At 39.4% G+C, this 19,447-nt stretch overlaps 1 protein-coding gene across 4 annotated transcripts in view; it reads right to left on the reverse strand.

The window, feature by feature from the left end:
* The window catches only part of ubr3 (ubiquitin protein ligase E3 component n-recognin 3), a 325,538-nt gene that overhangs the window by 260,963 nt on the left and 45,128 nt on the right, over positions 1-19,447 (reverse strand). For all 4 annotated transcript variants that reach the window (XM_078228378.1, XM_078228377.1, XM_078228376.1 and 1 more), the window contains exons 5-8: positions 18,509-18,575; positions 5,520-5,650; positions 2,929-3,157; positions 2,440-2,619 (exon numbers count right to left, since the gene is read on the reverse strand). In XM_078228378.1, the coding sequence (XP_078084504.1) occupies positions 2,440-2,619; positions 2,929-3,157; positions 5,520-5,650; positions 18,509-18,575 (607 nt within the window). The remainder of the gene's footprint in view (positions 1-2,439; positions 2,620-2,928; positions 3,158-5,519; positions 5,651-18,508; positions 18,576-19,447) is intronic.

The following is a 19,447-nucleotide window of genomic DNA, read 5'->3' on the forward strand; positions in this document are numbered from 1 at the left end:
CAATACTTTAACTGTGGCCTAAGGAGCATTTTATACAGCTCTATCATAACCTCCCTGTTCTTATATTCTATGCCTCAACTAATAAAAGCAAGTATCCTATGTGCCTTCTTAACCACCTTACCTACCTGTCCTGCTGCCTTCAAGGATCTTTGGAAAGCACCCCAAGGTCCCACTGGTCCTCTGCATTTCCTAGAATCTACCATTCATTGTGTATTCCCCTGCCTTGTTAGTCCTCCCAAAATGCATCACCTCACACTTTTCAGGTTTAATTTCCATTTTCCACTGTTCTGCCCATCTGACCAATATATTCAATGAACCTGCCTCCACTGCTCTCTGAGGAAAAGAATTCTAAAGTCTACCAACCTCTGAGAAATAAATCCTCATCTCCACCTTAAAGAGGAGACCCCTTATTTTCAAACTGTGCCCTCTAGTTCTAGATTCCTCCATAAGAGGAAACATCCTCCCAGCATCCTGCCCGTCAAGTCCTCTCAGAATCTTAAATACTTCAACAAGATCACATATTCATTGGCGTTTACCCGCTCACACCTTTCCTCAAGAAACAACCCTTTCATGCCAGCAATCAGCCAAGAGAACCTTCTCTGAACTGCTTCCAATGCAGTTATCTCCCAACTTAGCCAAGGAGACCAACACTGTACAAAGTACTCCAGGTGTGGTCTCACTAAGGCCCTGTACAACTGTAGCAATACGTCCCTACTTCTATATTCTATTTCTTTTGCAATAAAGGCCAACATTCCATTTGCCTTCACAGATCTCTCTGTACCATTGATTTCTGCAGTTACTCTCCATTTAAATAATATTCTGCTTTTCTATTCTTACTTCCAAAGTGGGCAACCTCACATTTATCACATCATACTCCAACTACCAAATTTTTGCCCACTCACTTTATCTAAATCTCTTTGCAGACTCTTTTTAACCTCATTGTAACTTTTTTTTCTATCTATTTTTGTGTTACCAGCAAATTCAGCTATCATAGATTCAATCCTTTCATCTTAAGTTATTAAGTAGATTGCAAATAGTTCAGTCTCAAATCCACTGGATCTTTCCAGAATCCAGGGCAGATTACAACAAATACATTCGCCACCTTTCCTTAAGAGCCTAGGATGCAGGCCAACAGGTCCAGGGGACCCGTCATCCTTTAGTCTCAATTGTTTTCCCAGTAACATTTTCCCAGTAATCATGTTTGTAAGTTCCTCCCTTTCTTTTCCCTCTCGAATTTTCAACTATTTTTGAATGATTTATGGGCCTTCCATAGCGAAGATTGATACAGAATACCAGTTCAATGCTTCTGCCATTTCTGTTCGTTTCTAAAAGTTGTTCAATCATTTGACCTACCCCTAATTTTTGCAGTATTGTACGTGTTTTCTTTCAATTTGAAGGGAAAGAGAACACTCCAGATCACACCAGTCATTTATCTCAGGCAGCATCATTTCTACTATATCTGTAATGAATGCAGTTACATCCCAATGCCAAACAAGTTATGAACCTCAACTAATTGGGATTCACCAAGTAGAGCTCGAGTTTCCCCAAGGGTAAAATAATGAGAAGGAATCCAGCAGTAGTTGCCAGAAGGTCACTTCTCTGCTCTTTATATTAGAAAATTTACAAAGAAACAAAATATTTTAATTGAAAAACTACTCTACACAGCCCAAGAAATTAAAACATCAGGCAACCAAAACTGAATAGCATTTAACAATTGGCATCCTTGCTGAGCTTGCTAGCAAATACACAACTGAATGGCCTCCTTCTGCATTGTAGGATTCTATAATCAATTAATGCTGCCTTTTGATAGCATCGTTTCCTGCCAAAATGTGATAGAGAAGATATTTAAAAGGGAAAGCCTCTTTGCAAAAAGACCAAACTACTCCGATAACAAATTAGTCCACATTCAAATTTAGCAGGACCCACATCAGACTGAATAAATTAACAATTGTTTACCATGCATTTAGCCTGCTAATCTCCTGACACTAAGGGACAATTATAGCATGGCCAATCAACCTAACTCGCACAACTTTGGACTGTGGGAGGAAACCAAAGCACTTGAAGGAAACCCATGTAGAAATGGGGAGAACATGCAAACTCCACACAGAGAGCTACCTGAGGCCAGAAATAAACTTGGGTCCCTGGCGCTGTGAGGCAGCAATGCTAACTACTGTGCCGCCCATTTCAGAGAGTATTAAGGGACAACCATATAGCTTGAGGTCAAGGGCAAAATTTAAATAAAAATCTCATGGCCTCTGAATGCTAAAGAAAAATCCTTCAACCAAAATCTATTTCACAAGCGGTTTAGCAATCGGCTATAGAAAGAGGCAATTCCATTTTTATTTAAGCAGTACCTAAAGTGTTCCAAGTGCTGTTTATTGGACAGTCAGTAAAAATAGCAGTCTCTGAAAACAAGTAATCCTGAGAAAATAAACTTACCTTGAAAGAAGGAAACAAAATTCATCCACATCTGGAGAAGGCCTTGATCTTCCAAGAAACGTTTTGCCACACTTTGGTGTGAAAGGATATTTATAAAATCGCTAACCAAAGGCCAATAAGTGTTGTTCTTTAAGAGCGGCTCGCCACAGTTTACAACAACGTGAAAATTGTTTTCTTCGTCTAAACGGTGAGAAACCGATATTACAAAATGAAAACACATCTGTAGATTCAGAGCTATATCAAAAAACTCAGTGTATTCTTTTCACAAAATGACAACTACAAACCAAGAAAATTTTGAAAATCCTGAAAGCAATGTTTTAGCATTAGCTAGATTTTATTAAAAAATTACATTGTACCCAATTAAAGATAAACAAAGACTAGGAAGCCTGTTCAAGACTTGGTTTATTTGTTAATGCAAAGCATAAATGGAGCTCGAGAAAAACAGATTTCAAAAGGATTAGCATGTCATAGAATTGAATTTCAGCTCACCTTGCAACTCACTCTTGATAAGGCAACTTTCCATCATATAAAGTAACACAGTGACCATTATTTCCAGGAGCTGACACTCTTCAGTCACCTGCCGTGCCAACTCTTCATTGCTAAATAACTGAACGCTAATATGAACAATTCTATTGGACATAGTGTCTGATTCATGGCTCTTAATCAGAGTTTTCATAATGAAGGCATAATGTTGAACAAATGTTTTCGTAAAAGCTATCTGCAAAAAACAGGAAAAATTAATACTGCAACACTTCATTGTATTATATAAATGGTAAGCAAATAGCATGTCTGAGATATTCTAAACCCAATTTGATCGCCTGATAGGGTTGGGAGAGGATTTTCCCAGAGTATTTCTTCCCCAGTGTCCCATTTTTTTTACTTCTCCAAGGAGATCACCCACAGAAATATGCTGAAATATTAGTTTTCTAAACTTCTAAATAGAAGTTTCTCAGTTCAGAAACATAGGGTATATGTCTCCTACTACTTATTGCCATTTCATTAAAATTTGTTGGTAAATATGCAAAGCAAAAGGTAACTTAAAAAACAAGATTAATCCATATAAATAAATTTTAATTCAGTAATTGTTAAATATAGGGCACCCAAACTTCTGTGTTACTGTAGATATTAATTAACTAACCAAGATATTAAAGCTCTTTGCCTTGATGTCATTATGAACTTGGTACCATCATGAGGTGAACTAAAACCATAGAAAAACTACAGTGCAGAAAGACCCATTCAGCCCATCATGTCAGCGCCAAACAAAAAAGAGAAAAGAAAAACTAGACATCATTTTAATCCCATTTTCCATCGCCTTGCAGTTTACAGCACTTCAGGTGCAGATCAGGTATCTTTTAAATGAGTTGAGGGTTTCAGCTTTAAGAACAAACATCGGGAGTGAATTCCAGGTGCCCCCCTCTCTCTGGGTGAGAAAGCTTTTCTTCATGTCCCCTCTAATCCTTCAATGGGTCTTTTCTGCCTGTACTATCTAGGCCCCTCACAATTTTGCTTACCTCAGTTGGGTCGCCCCTTCACCTCCTCTGTTCCAAGGAAAACACCCTAGCCTATCCAATCTCTCCTCATAACTGCAATTATCAAGTCATGGCAACATTCTTGTAAATCTCTTCTGCACTCTCTCCAGAGTGATGTCCTTCCTGTAATGTAGTGACCAAAACTGCACACAAAATTCCAGCTGTTGCCTAACCAGCATTTTATGCAATTCCATCATTACATCCTTGATTTTGTATTCAATACCTCATTCAATAAAATAAAGTATTACATATGCTATTTATCCACCTGTCCTGCCACATTCAAGGACCTGTGGACATCACTCAATGTCTCTCACTTCCTCTACCCTCTCAATATCTTCACATTTATTAAGTATTCCCTTGCTTTATTTGCCCTCCCCAAATGCATTCCCTCACACTTTTTCATATTGAATTTGATTTGCCACTTCTCTGCCCATCAACCAAACCAATAATATTATTTTGGAGTTGACAGCTATCCTCTTCACTAACAACCAAACGGCCAATTTTATTTTCATTGACAAATTTTCCAATCATTCCATCCACATTTAAGTTTAAATCATTAATATATACAAATAACAAAGGCCCCAACACCAAGCCTTGTGGAACCACTGGAAACTGTTTTCCATTCCCAAAGACATCCATCGACCATTATTCTTTGTTTCCTGTCACTGAGTCAATTTTGAATCCAACCTGCCACCTTCCCCTATATTCATGAAATCTCACTTTTTTGACCAGTTTGCCACGTGGGGCCTTGTCAAATGTCTTACTGAAATCCATGCAGACAATATCCACTGCACTACCCTCATCAATCCATCTCATTACTTCCCCAAAAAATTCTATTGAGTTAGTAAGACAATGACCTAATCTTTCCCTTACAAAACCATGCTGAGTATCCCTGATCAGTCCATGCCTAAGTAGCAGTTTATCCTGTCTCTCAGAATTGTTTCTTGTAAATTGCCCACTATTGCAGCATAACTGCACTGAAACATAAGCAACTATAGTATCACATACATCACAACACAGATGTGTTATATTTCCTGTGTTAACTTGACTTCAAGAGACAGATCCAGGAGGCATCATTTCAACACTGTTTTGAAAGAGCCGGGAGTGCAACACCATAGGAAAATCAAATCAAATAGAACTTTTAAGGTTTGTTGTGGTTTATGTTTAAATGAAAGTATGCAGACAATTTAGCCCATGCTGTCTAGACATTCGAATTTTAATTGTTGGGATACGAGCTCTGCTGGATGCAACTACTATGAACAGTTCAAGACAAATAATGTAAACAGGATATCGCCTTGCTGGAACCAACAATGTAACTCATCTCAGATGTACAAGTGGATTTTGAACATATTCTTGTAAAAACTTCCATATTAAATTAAGATAACATTTCAAAATTAAATCTCTTTTACTTTATGTTGTTACCAAAGATTATTTTAAAACAATACAACTTAAATGTCCCTGTCCAAAATGGAAAAGCCTTAAAATAAGTTACTATTTGGTTTATGTTAATATCATTTGAACCTTACACATACATAGATCCAATATACATACCTTATAGTTCTGATCAGGCAGCATGTTTAGTAGAAAGGTTACCATTTTTTGTGGAAATTCATATTTGACAGTCCAAAACAACATCTCTTCTAGAAAGCATTTATGTTTCAAAATATCCATGATGGATGAATCTGAAACCCAATACAAAAAGAGGGTTTGCATATCTTGCTGGGTGAAATCTGCCGACTTTAATCTGCTGTGTCAAATTCAGGCTTGAATCGGTTTGAAGATTACTGGTATTTAAGTAAGAGTATGTTGTGAGCACAGATAAGTTCGGATCTGCAGCCGTCAAGTGATCACAGTAGCATTCTGAACACTACCAAGCAGATTCAAGTTACTCAGTGGCAATCAAAATGCAGAATTACTCAGACATCTGAACAAAGACAAGATTAAAAGAATTAGCTACTTGCTATAAGTATGACATGCCTCATGGATCGAATAAAAGTTCTCGCACTACATAAATGTCAGACAAGATTTATAAGTCCAAATCCATAGTGTGCGACTTTTCTAATAAGTTGCGAAAGTTAAAATTAAAGACAGTTAATGTAACAACCAAATTTTGCATAATGAAACACTCAAGTATCATGCAGACTTTTATCTACTACTTTTGTAATTCTAATAACAATGATGTATTTGTCTTAACTTCAAGTAAAACTTGCCATGAGGTCAAGATTTCCCTTGATCATTTTCTTGAAAAATTCCTCGGAATCAGGTTGCAATACCAGTCACAGACAACAGCTCCACCTCACAGGCTGGCAACTGCTTTGCACCCCAAATACTTTCCACCCAAACTCAGTCGCTCTAAGCTAAATGTGAATTTATGACTTCCATCGACTGTCACGTTAAGCTCCAATGGCTTGTTCTTTTGGATGTTCTTTAATGTACACGTAAAGAAGATGACCTTGCCAGCTTTGCATTCTGAACTGGTGTGCTAAATTTCCTGGTAATAATCATTATGACTTCAAATATCCAAAGATAAACTGAGGGAAATGTAAAAGTAGGGAGTTCCACAACATGTCCAGGCTTTCTATTCAGTAATATATTTTATTCCAATAGGAAAAGGAGGTAGTGAAGTGAGGCAAATAAGCAAGGGTAGGGGAATGTCTAAGAAACATTAACCATATCAATTTAACTCAATATAAAAATTAAAAAGAGCAAACATAGTGAAAAATAAGAATACTTGATGGGAAAATAAACTTCAAAGATAACTAATCCAGATACATAGCAAAGAAAATGTTGTGCATGAGAAAATGCATAATGGGAAACATTCAAATTGCAGATAATTAAGAAATAGCATCATAGAATCCCAACAGTGTAGACGGAGGCCATTTGGCCCATCGAGCCTGCACTAACAATCCCACCCAGGTCCTAACCCCATGTATCTAACCTGCTAATCCCCTTGACATTAAGAGGCAATTTAGCATGGCCAACCCCACCTAACCCGTACATCTTTGGACTGGACACAGTCCTATAAACTAGTAATAGTAATACAGTGAGATAGGAAACAAAAAGTAAAACTAAGTAACGGTATGAAAAATTAGAAAGGCAAATAAGAAATGGAACTTCTGCGAAATAGAAAAAGGAAATATTAATGTTTTTCATAAACGTATGAAATGAAGAATAACCAAAAAAAGTCAGAAAATATTAGAGACACTTAAAAGATCATATAGAAATCATAGAAACCCTACAGTACAGAAAGAGGCCATTCAGCCCATCGAGTCTGCACCTACCACAATCCCACCCAGGCCCTACCCCCATATTCCTACATATTTACCCACTAATCCCTCTAACCTACGCATTTCAGGACACTAAGGATAATTTTTAGCATGGCTAATCAACCTAACCCGCACATCTTTGGACTGTGGGAGGAAACCGGAGCACCCGGAGGAAACCCACGCAGACACGAGGAGAAAGTGCAAACTCCACACAGACAGTGACCCAAGCTGGGAATCAAACCCAAGTCCCTGGAGCTGTGAAGCAGCAGTGCTAACCACTGAGCTACCGTGCCGCCCCAGGTCCGGTATATGTGGAGAGAGAGGAAGTAGGATTCATATTTCAAGTTATCACCCAGAAACAGTAACACTACCACTGTTTTTATAGCAATTCGAACATGAGGAGCATATCAAAATTTGCAGACAACACAAAATTGGACAGCATGATTAACTGTGAAGAATGAAAATGTAAGTCAGGTGGACATCAATACTTAGAAGATTGGGAAGAAAAATGCCACATGAAATGCAAAGTGAGAAATTTGGGGAGGAATAATGAGGAAAGAGTATATTCATTAAATAATAAGCTTCAAAAAGGGTCGATAAGGCCAGATAAACAAATATTTAAAAACAGGAGGACAAGTAATGAAACTTCTTTAAAAATTAAAATGAAATAGAAGGCTGAGAGTCTTTTTTTTAAAAAAGGAAATGGATGGATAGGACATGAAATGCTTGACCAAAAACAATATACATAAAAGCTTTTAAAAGGAAAATTAATTGATATTTGAAAAAAAGAGTAATTGAATCTCTCTTTCAGAAAATGGGATGACTAAATTACCTCCACTTCGACTATAAAAATCTACATACTTCCTCAAAAGCAATTTTACTATTACATATTCACAACATGTAACAGGCTGCCCAACACAATGTTTAGTTTCATTTTCTTTTAAGTTACCCTTTCACTTCTGTCACCTCAAAACAAATTTAAGTTTTTCTCTTCATTTTGTTTTTCATTGGGGATTACCGGGGGGGAAAAAAGAGAATTGAAGAAGGTGTGCAAGGCAAACATTATTATACTGATATGTCATTGTTTTAAAAGCAAGCTCCAGGATGACATGAAATATTTAAGCCCGATATACAGGCAAGAAACCACAAAAATAGGATACATCTCTATCCATTCAACTAAATATAACACAACTCAATTTGCTACTCAACCAAAGTTAATCACTATATCAGCTAAATGTTTCCCAAAAACAGAACACATCTGAAAATCTATAGCTTGAAAATAACAGCATTCATTTTAAATAAACTTATACAAAAACATGCCTATCCACCAACATGTTTGAAGCCATAATTGCCATAGGTTACGCTTAAAGTTTATTTATTAGTCACAAGTAGTCTTATATTAACACTGCAATGAAGTTACTGTAAAAATCTTCTAGTTGCCACACTCCGGCTCCTGTTCAGGTACACTGATGGAGAATTTGGCATGGCCAATGCACCTAACCAGCATGTTGATTGCTTGATCTTAGCTGCACCACTTGGTAAGACCACGTTCTACAAGGTGCTTCCAGAAAGAAAATGACTTTTTTTTTTTACAGCAAGGCACCATATACACCATATACACCATTCACTGACAAGAGAGATGCTTCACAGAAATTTCTACAAGCCAACATGTGCACCAAACAGATTCAGCAATACAACATACATTATTCTATCAAGAATTGATTCAAGTGATCCACTTTTAGTATTCTTCTCTCTACAATGAAATCCCATCCTACTGGGTCTAAATACCACAACATTAAATGGATCAACTATTTGGGGGAAAAAAATTCAAGAGCACCAGAACTTAGGCAGCTGGACAGTATTTTTCTACTATGCCTTCATTTCTAGCAACATTGAATGAATCCTAGTCCAGACAGCAACAACCGGGACGAATTCTTCTGTATTTGGAATTCTTAAACCGTGCAAATAAATAGCTGCAAAAATGGACATTTACTATTATACACTTGCAATATAGATACTAATTGTCCTTGAAACAACAGACACTTGTAAAATATGAGCTGCAGACAGCCTTTCATGCATCATGTCCATTTACAACTCAGGACAGACAAGGCAACAGATGAAAAAAACTTTGTCACAGAGATAACAGGAGTTTCTGGATAATGCATGCAGAGCACGAATACATGGAAAGTCAGGAATTAACAAGCAGGCTGCGGGGGGTGGGGGGGGGTGGAATCATGAATCAGCATTTTGGAGAGAGGGGCTTTAAAATTGCCAGGATGTTGAAATGGAGACATTGGAAAAAGGGGCAGAGATGGAGAGAATAGCTTCTCTTTTCCTGCAGGACACTTGCCCAAATGCTGTAGTGAGCAGTAAAGTGGCAGGTCTCATTGCTAACCTTGAATAAAGATGTCCACAAAGATCCTGCACCCTCTAGGTAAAATGCTCTTTCGGATATTTGGTGCAGAGTTGATGGGCCAAATGGCCTTGTGCACTGTAGGGATTCTACGGATACTGATATCTAATTACTTTCCACGCCAGCTCACCCTGTGGAGATGACGGAAACCTTTCGGTTTCTTGTTTATAACGAGTATATCCCAATGTCGTAAGTTGGTGCAAGTTTCCAAAAAATGGGCCGGAATTCTCCGGCCGTTCACACTGGTGGGATTCTCCAGACCCGCCTGCGGGTTTCCCACCAGTGTGGGGTGACATCAATGGGAATTCCTATTGACAGCAGTGGACCAGAGAATCCCACCACTAGCAAACAACGTGCCACCTCCCGCCAGCAGGAAATACACGGCTGGGAGGCCGGAGAATCTTGCCCAGGATCTTGAATGCTAACAGTTTCATTGTCTTTACAACCACAAATCCAAACTAATACTAATGTGTTGCCACCATTCCACCTCCACACCCAAACCCCCCAACAATTTGGCTAAGAATTACAACATGCTACGTTCTTACAGCAACCTGTTGAGGTACCACATACAAACATTTCGCTCGATGTAAAATGGTTATGAAGTGGCAATGCTTGAGGAAACCCAATGAATAGAATATTAACAGAAATCACATCCAACTGGTAAAGGTCAAGAATAAGTACAATCCCAAATGAGGGCAAGAAAAAGAAATATTGCAGAAGATACTGTAAATCCTGGAGTGCTTAGTTCATCTGGTCTATTGTACAAAGACCATTTTTTAATTCAGGATGCTTGCAAATAGAGAACATCTAATCCAGAATAAACTCAAGGGGTGGATTGTCCTACTGTGTGATAGAATGCTATGATTTCACAGTCCCAAATTTACATGTTCCACAAGGTCTGTGAGCAAGGCAAGAAATAACAAGGTTCTTCAACCAGAATGAAGAATTTTCAGACATATGGGGCATGATCTTACTGGCTCACAATGGCAGTCGATCGGCACGGCGAGTTGGTAAGATAGGGTGAGACGTGAAAAATTGGGTTCGCACCCGCTTTCTCACCTCTCTCGATCTTGTCGCCCCCATTTTGCTAGCGAAATCGACTTCACGTCCAGGAAGGGCATGAGGCTGATTTAAATATTAATGACACGTTTAACACATCAGTAATGAGCCCCTGACATAATCAGCCGGGCTCACTTACCTTAGTGCCCTCGCCGGTTGAGGTCCTCACTGGCGAGGATCACAGATGGTCGTCACCAACAGTGACCAGACGTGATGGCTTCACCAGCGGGACCAAAGTCAATCCCAATTGTACAGCTCCCACTGTCTCCAATAATGGTTTCAGTGCCCCATGAATCAAAAATAATATTTCTCAAACCAATCTTTGAGCCATGCATTCAATTACCTAATCTTACTTATCCTAAGCCATTTTTTTCATGACTCGGGTAATAATTCAGGCATTATTACCACTGAGGTTCTGCATTTTAATTTAGCCCCTAGCCCCTCATATTCCCTCTTTCCTTGTCCTATCATTGTTGTTAGTACTTATATTGACCATGACAACTGGATCCACTCCTCCCACTACAAATTCCCCTCCAGCCTCAAGCAGATGTCCTGAACCCTGGCACTGGGCAGGCAACACAACCTTCTGGACTCTCCCTTTAGGTCCTAAGTTCCATTTACTACCTCACCTTGAATAGCTTCCAGTACCATGGTGTCATGGTTAGTAAATCACCCAGCAGCCCCTGCTCTCATCCATGCAAGATGAAACAATCTCAAACCTGTTGGACAATTGCAAGGGCTGCAGTTCCTCCACTTCTGCCTTCTTAATCCTCATACCTTCCTCAATTGAAGTCACAGCACCCCACCCTCTGTCCACTGACAAAATGAAAAGACCCTGTCCTAAAGGGTATGGCTGCTTTCTGGAATAAAGTGCCCAACTGGCATTCCCCCGCAATGATGCATTGCAGCATTTCTACCTCAGCATCCAGCTCATTGACTTTGAGCCGAAGCTCTTCGAGCCATAGACACTCACTGCCATGGGTGCATCACTGCCATTACACGGGTGTGCATGAGTCCCCCAATGCTGCAGCTACAATACATCAACTGCCCTGCCATCATTGTTGTTGCCCTTTAATGAACAAATTAATTAATTTCTTCTCTCGCCACCACTTAAAATATTAATTTAAACCGTAGGAATACATCTTATCACGACTCACCAGCTCTTTACTTCCATTCTGCTTGCATCTCTTAATTAATTATAAGGTACTTAAAGGTTAAGTTTCTCACATTTCCAGCTATTTACAGACATAGCCTAACAGCAGCTACACACCAACCAATCAATTTACACTTTCCTGTTTGTTTGCGCCAAATCCTGAAGGCCGCCCATTTTAGGTAAAGAAGTGAAGGCCCAAGCCTTGTTCTCTTTTTACCCTCTGCCCATTTTAGGTGCTCCCAGACAGGTCCGGTTCCTCTTCCTCCCTGAAAGTGAGTGAAGTGAAGGCCGAGCCTTTCTCTCTCTTTATCCTTGGCAATTTTAGGTGTTCCCGCACAAGTCTAGTTCTTCTCAGCTCCCTGAGGTTCAACGAACGTTAATATACGAGCACAAGCAGAATTACATTCCACCACAACCTGCAACCGGATGGTCTGGCCAATCTACCATTACCACTGAAGGAGTTAAAAATCATTCAATGCAACAAAGTTGCTGGGAAGCTGTTAGGACTGCAAGTTACAGCTGTGAAAACAATGGACAGAGAGGAACTCTGATACCACAAGGGGCTATGTATCCATAAATCAATGCTTTCCACATGCAAGGGCCACATGTGTCTGTTTTGCTGATAGCATAACTATGTGTATGTGCCTTGTTAGTAATTGGATATTGGAATTAGGCAAGCATAGAGTTGCTGTAATTGGTTGAACAGTACTGTGGGGAAACAAATGAAGTAATCAGAACTATTAGTTGTGATTGGATATTGATACCTTCGAATAAGTGTGCAATTTCAATTGGTATATGTTAATCACTTGTAACTAAACCCCAAGGTATAATTGCTGTTGCATTCCCTTTGTTCTGGGAGCCTGCAGACCAGTTGATGGAAAGATGGTTCTCTTGCAAGAGCTTGAATAAAGGCTTTTTTAAAACTCCGAAAATCTCCTTCCAGTCACTCAGTGGGGGCAAAGGCCGAGAATAGCTCGATACCTGTTTTTTACCCCCAACACCATCAGGCTAAGTTCTATAAGCAATATAGAAGAGTAGGCCAGGGGCAGCACCATGCATATCAAACTTGCAAAGCTATAACGCAGGACTATAACATGCATGTTACACAGAGACGTAACTAATTCCAGAGCCAATGGATCAGATCATAACTTTGCAAACCTAATAAATCTAGTCAGAAATGGTGGTGGACAATTTAAAAAACCAATGGGAGGCGGAGACTCCATCGCCTCAATGATGATAAAGTCCAGCACATTAGTGCAAAAACTAAACTACAGCACTTACAGTAATCTTCAGCCAGAAGTGCTGAGTGGATGATTCTTCTGCCTCCCCCAAAGATCTCCACCTGTTAAACTAGTTGTGCGATACCAAAGGAACAGCTGATCACAAAGGATACAACAAAGGCTATGTGCAGAGCTAAAGACTGGCACTCCGAAATTAATCACAGCTTCAGTCATGCTGTTCCATTATAGCTACAACACAGGCATCTGCCCAACAAGGTGGGAACTTGCCCAGGTCTCTCCAATCTGGCCAATCCCTGCCCATGAGTCTACTCAAAGTGACAGAAGGTGTCAACATTGCTATCAAGTGGGACTTAACCGCCTGCTCACCAATGCTCAGTTTGCATTCCATCAGAGACACTCAGATCCAGACCTTATTAAAGCATAGATCCAAACATGAGCAAAATAACTTATTCCAGAGGTGAGGTGAGAGTAACCGCCCTTGATGTCAAGACACTATTTGACCAAATCGAGCATCAATGAATCCTGGCAAATGGAACTCAACAAGAACCGGGGAAAACCTTCCATTGGTTGGAGTCATACCTAGCACAAAGGAAGATGGTTGTAGTTGCTGGAGGCCATCATTTCAGTCTTAGGATATTGCTGCACGAGTTTCGCAGGCACTGTCCTAGGCTCGATGAACCTACCTCCATCATAAAGTCAAAAGTGGGGAGATTCGTTGATGATCACATGAAGTAATATCTGGACAAACAATCAGGCTTGGACTGCTAAATGGAAAATAACATTCATATCCCACGAGTACCAGGCAATTAACATAAGTCTAAACATCTCTTCTTGATATTCAATAGTATTAATATCAGTGAAGCCCTACCATCAACAAGCTGAAGGTCCACATTGTTCAGAAATCTACCGGATCAGCCATCGAAACACAATAGCTACATGAGCACGTCAGAAACTGGGAATTCTGCAGGGGCAATTCAGCTACTGGACCCCCCAAATCCAATCCATCATACAAAGGTGCAAGTTAGACTTGTGATGGAATACTCTCCACTTGCTTGGATTTGTGCAGCTCCGACAATGCACAAAAAGTGCGACAGCATCCAAGACAAAGTGGCCCACTCAATTGTCACCCTATTAAACGTTCACTTCCTCCATCACTGACGCACCCTATGTGATCATCTAAAAGATACACTGCAACTCCTTTGATGGCGCCTGCCAAAGTCACAACCTCTAATGCTTGGAAGAGGAAGGGCAGCAGACATTTGGGAACACGATCATCTTCAAGCTCCCCTCCACGTTGCACACCATCCTGACCTGGGAATATAATCGCTGATCCTTAATTATTGTGAGGTCAAAGTCCTGGAACTCCCTACTTGACAGCACTGAGTGTACCTACATCAACTGGACTACAGCAATTCACTACCACCCTCTCAAGGGCAATTAGAACAGGCAATAAACACTGGCTTTGTCAACAACATTCTCATCCAATGAACATAAACACTAATTTTCTTCTGAGGGAATGAGATAACATAATTGTAAAATTATTTTTTTCAGAGGTTGTTCAGCATTAATGATCTGTTACACCATTAAAAACTCATTTATGCTACAACCCTAACTTTTTGGGTCATTTCTAGTGCAGGACTGGTGGATCAAATTCACACAACTACAATCATTTCAAACTGTAAAGGAATGGCTGGCTATCTTTGACAGCAACTTCCATATTTCCACATTGAAATGCGCGATTGTAAAATGGCTGTCTAATTTACCTTGAATTAACAGTGAGCATCAATTGCCTCACCATTATTCTTACCACAAAATCTTTGCCCATGTCTTTTAGAAATTAGAACGGAGAATATTCATCCCCAAGATTATGTAAATATTTACAGTGTATTTGCAAAAAAATGTAAAAATAGTGATCTACAGAAAGACATTTCCTTATCCATTTTTATCCTGATTACAAAAAATTATAGTACCATTTGGGTCAATTTATTGAAATGCACTTAATCGCTCAGTTTACCTGATATTGAAACAATTACAGAAAATGCACCAATACACAGCATGTCAGTCAACAACTGTGCAGTGAACAGATAAGTTTGTGTTTCAGTTATAAATCTTTATTCATAAATGAAAAAAGTAGACCTGCATAATGATAAAAATTAGAAAAAGAGAAGTGAAAATTTGTATTAAAATAAGACAAATCCAGACAATAACCATGAAGAAAATTACGTAACAGATCATCTCAGTCAAATAATGGCCAGAAATAAAGGCAATGCAAATAGCTAAATAAGTGCCCCTACTGATAAAGCTCACCAAACCAAATACTTTATCAACCGCACTCTCAACCTGCCACCCAAACAGCAATTATTAGTGTCACATTTAACCGCAGATCCCTCTGTAAATTGCTTTTACAATTGTATCATTTTTATACTGTCTCTCCCTTTTCTTCCGACTGAAATGAATCATTTTACACTTCTCTGCTTTAACTTGGTCAAGTCTGGCCAGTCCACAAGCTACCTAAGAAACGTTGAGCTTCAACAACACTAACCCCTCACAGTTCACAATGCTGCCATGTATTGTGTAATTACCACAGTTTGAATGTGTGCTCTGTACAGCAAGGTCGCTGTCTTTAATATGTACCAAAAAGAGCAGGATCCCAAACACCAACCCTCCTGGAATCCCCCTTTAACCTACCTCCAATCCAAATAAAAACATTTCCCACTGCTGTGTTTCTGTCACTCAGTCAATTTCCTATCCATGTTGCTGCTGTCCCTTTTATTCTATCAGCTCCAAATGTTCCCACAAGTTTGCTGTGTGCCCCTTTATTTATAAAATGCCTTTTGGCAGTCCATGGTCATATTAACCGCATTAGTATTTACTAATCATCAATATTTATTGTTGAGAAAAGCATGGATGTTAGGGAACTTGGGGAAATAAATAGTGATGTCTTGAGGAGTGTACGTGTTACAGAGAAGGAGGTGCTGGAAGTCTTAAAGCGCATCAAGGTAGATAAATCCCCGGGACCTGATGAAGTATATCCTAGGACATTGTGGGAGGCTAGGGAGGAAATTGCGGATCCCCTAGCCGAGATATTTGAATCATTAATAGCCACGGGTGAGGTGCTTGAAGATTGGAGAGTGGCAAATGTTGTGCCTTTGTTTAAAAAGGGCTGCAGGGAAAAGCCTGGCAACTACAGGCCAGTGAGCCTCACATCTGCGGTGGGTAAGTTGTTGGAAGGTATTTTGAGAGACAGGATCTACAGGAATTTAGAGACGCAAGGACTGATGAGGGACAGTCAGCATGGCTTTGTGAGTGGAAAATCATGTCTCACAAATTTGATTCAGTTTTTTGAAGGGGTAACCAAGAAGGTAGATGAGGGCAGTGCAGTTAATGTTGTCTACATGGACTTTAGCAAGGCCTTTGACAAGGTCACACATGGTAGGTTGTTGCATAAGGTTAAATCTCACGGGATCCAGAGTGAGGTAGCCAAATGGATACAAAAATGGCTTCTTGACAGAAGCCAGAGGGTGGTTGTAGAGGGTTGTTTTTCAAACTGGAGGCCTGTGACCAGCGTGTGCCTCAGGGATCAGTGCTGGGTCCACTGTTATTTGTCATTTATATTAATGATTTGGATGAGAATATAGGAGGCATGGTTAGTAAGTTTGCAGATGACACCAAGATTGGTGGCATAGTGGACTGAAGAAAGTTATCTTCGATTGCAACGGGATCTTAATCAATTGGGCCAGTGGGCTGATGAATGGTAGATGGAATTTAATTTAGACAAATGCAAGGTGATGCATTTTGGTAGATTGAACCAGGGTAGGACTTACTCAGTTAATGGTAGGGCGTTGGGGAGAGTTACAGAACAAAGAGATCTAGGGGTACATGTTCATAGCTCCTTGAAAGTGAAGTCACAGGTAGACAGAGTGGTGAAGAAGGCATTCGGCATGCTTGGTTTCATCGGTCAGAACATTGAATACAGGAATTGGGACGTCTTGTTGAAGTTGTACAAGACATTGGTAAGGCCACACTTGGAATATTGTGTGCAGTTCTGATCACCCTATTATAGAAAGGATATTATTCAACTAGAAAGAGTGCAGAAAAGATTTACTGGGATGCTACCGGGACTTCATGGTTTGGGTTATTAGGAGAAGCTGGATAGACTGGGACTTTTTTCTCTGGAGCGTAGGAGGCTGAGGTGTGATCTTATAGAGGTCTATAAAATAATGAGGGACACAGATCAGCTAGATAGTCAATATATTTTCCCAAAAGTAGGGGAGTCTAAAACTAGAGGGCATAGGTTTAAGGTGAGAGGGGAGAGATACAAAAGTATCCAGAGGGGCAATGTTTTCACACAGAGGGTGATGAGTGTCTGGAACAAGCTGCCAGAGGTAGTAGTAGAGGCGTGTACTATGTTGTCTTTTAAAAAGCATTTAGATAGTAACATGGGTAAGATGGGTATAAGAGGGATATGGGCCAAATGCAGCCAATCGGGATTAGCTTAGGGGTTTAAAAAAAAGGGTGGCATGGACAAATTGGGCCGAAGGACCTGTTTCCATGCTGTAAACCTCTATTAGTCTATGACTCTCTAAGTAGATAGCCTGGAGAAATTAAAAACTGAAAATCTGCAGTTCAGGTAGGAAGTTAAAATAGGTTTCAAAATGCGGTACCACAAAAAGAGAAAATAACTGACAGGTCAGACATCATCTGATTGAACAAATCAGTTCGCATTTTAGGTGCAGTCTGCACATTTCCCACAGATGCTTCTTGGGTTGCTCAGTGTTCCCAGCATTTTCTGTTTGTGCTTTAGATTTCCAGCATCTGTAGCTATTTAGTTAAATCCTCATTTCCAAAGTAAAGTCAGAGATTAATGTTAAAACTGTAGAATTGCAGGGAGCCTAAGAGAAAAATAAGATGCTGTCCCTCTAGCTTGGAATCGGTTTAAGTGGAACAATGTACAATACTAATGTTAGTGAGAATGGGAGGATGAGATAAAAAGATCAGCCACAGGTAGACTGGGATTGCACTTACAAGTTGAATGAATGAATTAAGTTCCTGTTGGTTCCCCTAGTATGAAGAAAATCATACCATGAACAGAAAATACAGAACACTAGTTTCAAGGAAGCACAAATATACTGCTGCACACAGAAGAATTGTGTGTAAATATCATAGAGTAGACCAAACTGCGTTGCCTTCTGCACTTTGAGCTGACAAGGTTCACAACGGCCATTTCGAAGAGCCACTTCATGTCACACTGGATTTGAGGATTCATTCATTCAAGCCATTCATTCAACACACTATTGAGCAGAGGAAGGGTGACAAAGAAAAAGCAGTTCCATCAATCGCAATAATTTAATAGGATCATTCCTGATAAATGATTAACCATGGGCAATAAGGTGTTGAACAAAATATACCTTTGGTGCTGTTGGAGAGTTTAACTCTCTTCCGTTTGCCAATACCTTGACTTCCATCCTGCTCCTCCTGAAAAATGAGGGAATGTCATTTAAGGAAAAAAAATAAACCCACCTTCCTTAATTTAATATTTTGCCCCACTGGACAACTGTTGTAAATTACCTTTCGAAGGAAATAGACAAGATCTTAATGAATGCACACCTTTCTATCAAGCATGCAAAACAGCAATAATCTCACTGTTATCGAGTAAAGCCACCCTAGTTTTGAATTAAAACAAGAATATTACTTAACAGTGACTAAATCAATTCTTTTGGGTGTTTGAAAAATCCTAGAATTTCATTTTGAAATCAGTGTTTGAGAATGTATTTCACAGTTCCATACATTTATAATTAGATCCACTAGTTTATCGTAACCAAATCAAGTTCAATTTTTATTACATGTAATTAAAGGATTTTCTGCAATTCAGGTTTTATTCTGCAGTGTTGTTCATATTCCTGTGAAATCACAAATAATTAACCTGAATCAAAATTTCACTCTGAATTAGATAGTTACACATCTTTCACATACTGAATCACATAATCCAAGGTGACCCTTCAGATGAGATTTGGATGAGACTTTAAGCAAAGACTACTTTTGCTTGACAGTTTAGATGGAAGTCAAAGATCCCAAGGCACTATCTAATGAGTATCTAATGGGAGTTCTTTCAGTATTTTGGACAATATCCCTTCCTCAATAAACACCACAAAAATCAAATTAAGTGGACACGTATACATTTGCTGTCATCTGGATCTTGCCCGATGCAATTTGGCTATGTAACAGTACACTGTAATCCAAAAAGTTAATGATAATATCAAACTTAAAGAAAAAGCATATAATTGCACAAAGATGGGTAGCAGGTCAGAAGATTGAACAGAACGCCAATTACTGCAACTCAATTCAAT

The sequence above is a fragment of the Mustelus asterias genome, chromosome 14 (assembly GCF_964213995.1).
Source record: "Mustelus asterias chromosome 14, sMusAst1.hap1.1, whole genome shotgun sequence".
Classification (NCBI taxonomy): domain Eukaryota; kingdom Metazoa; phylum Chordata; class Chondrichthyes; order Carcharhiniformes; family Triakidae; genus Mustelus; species Mustelus asterias.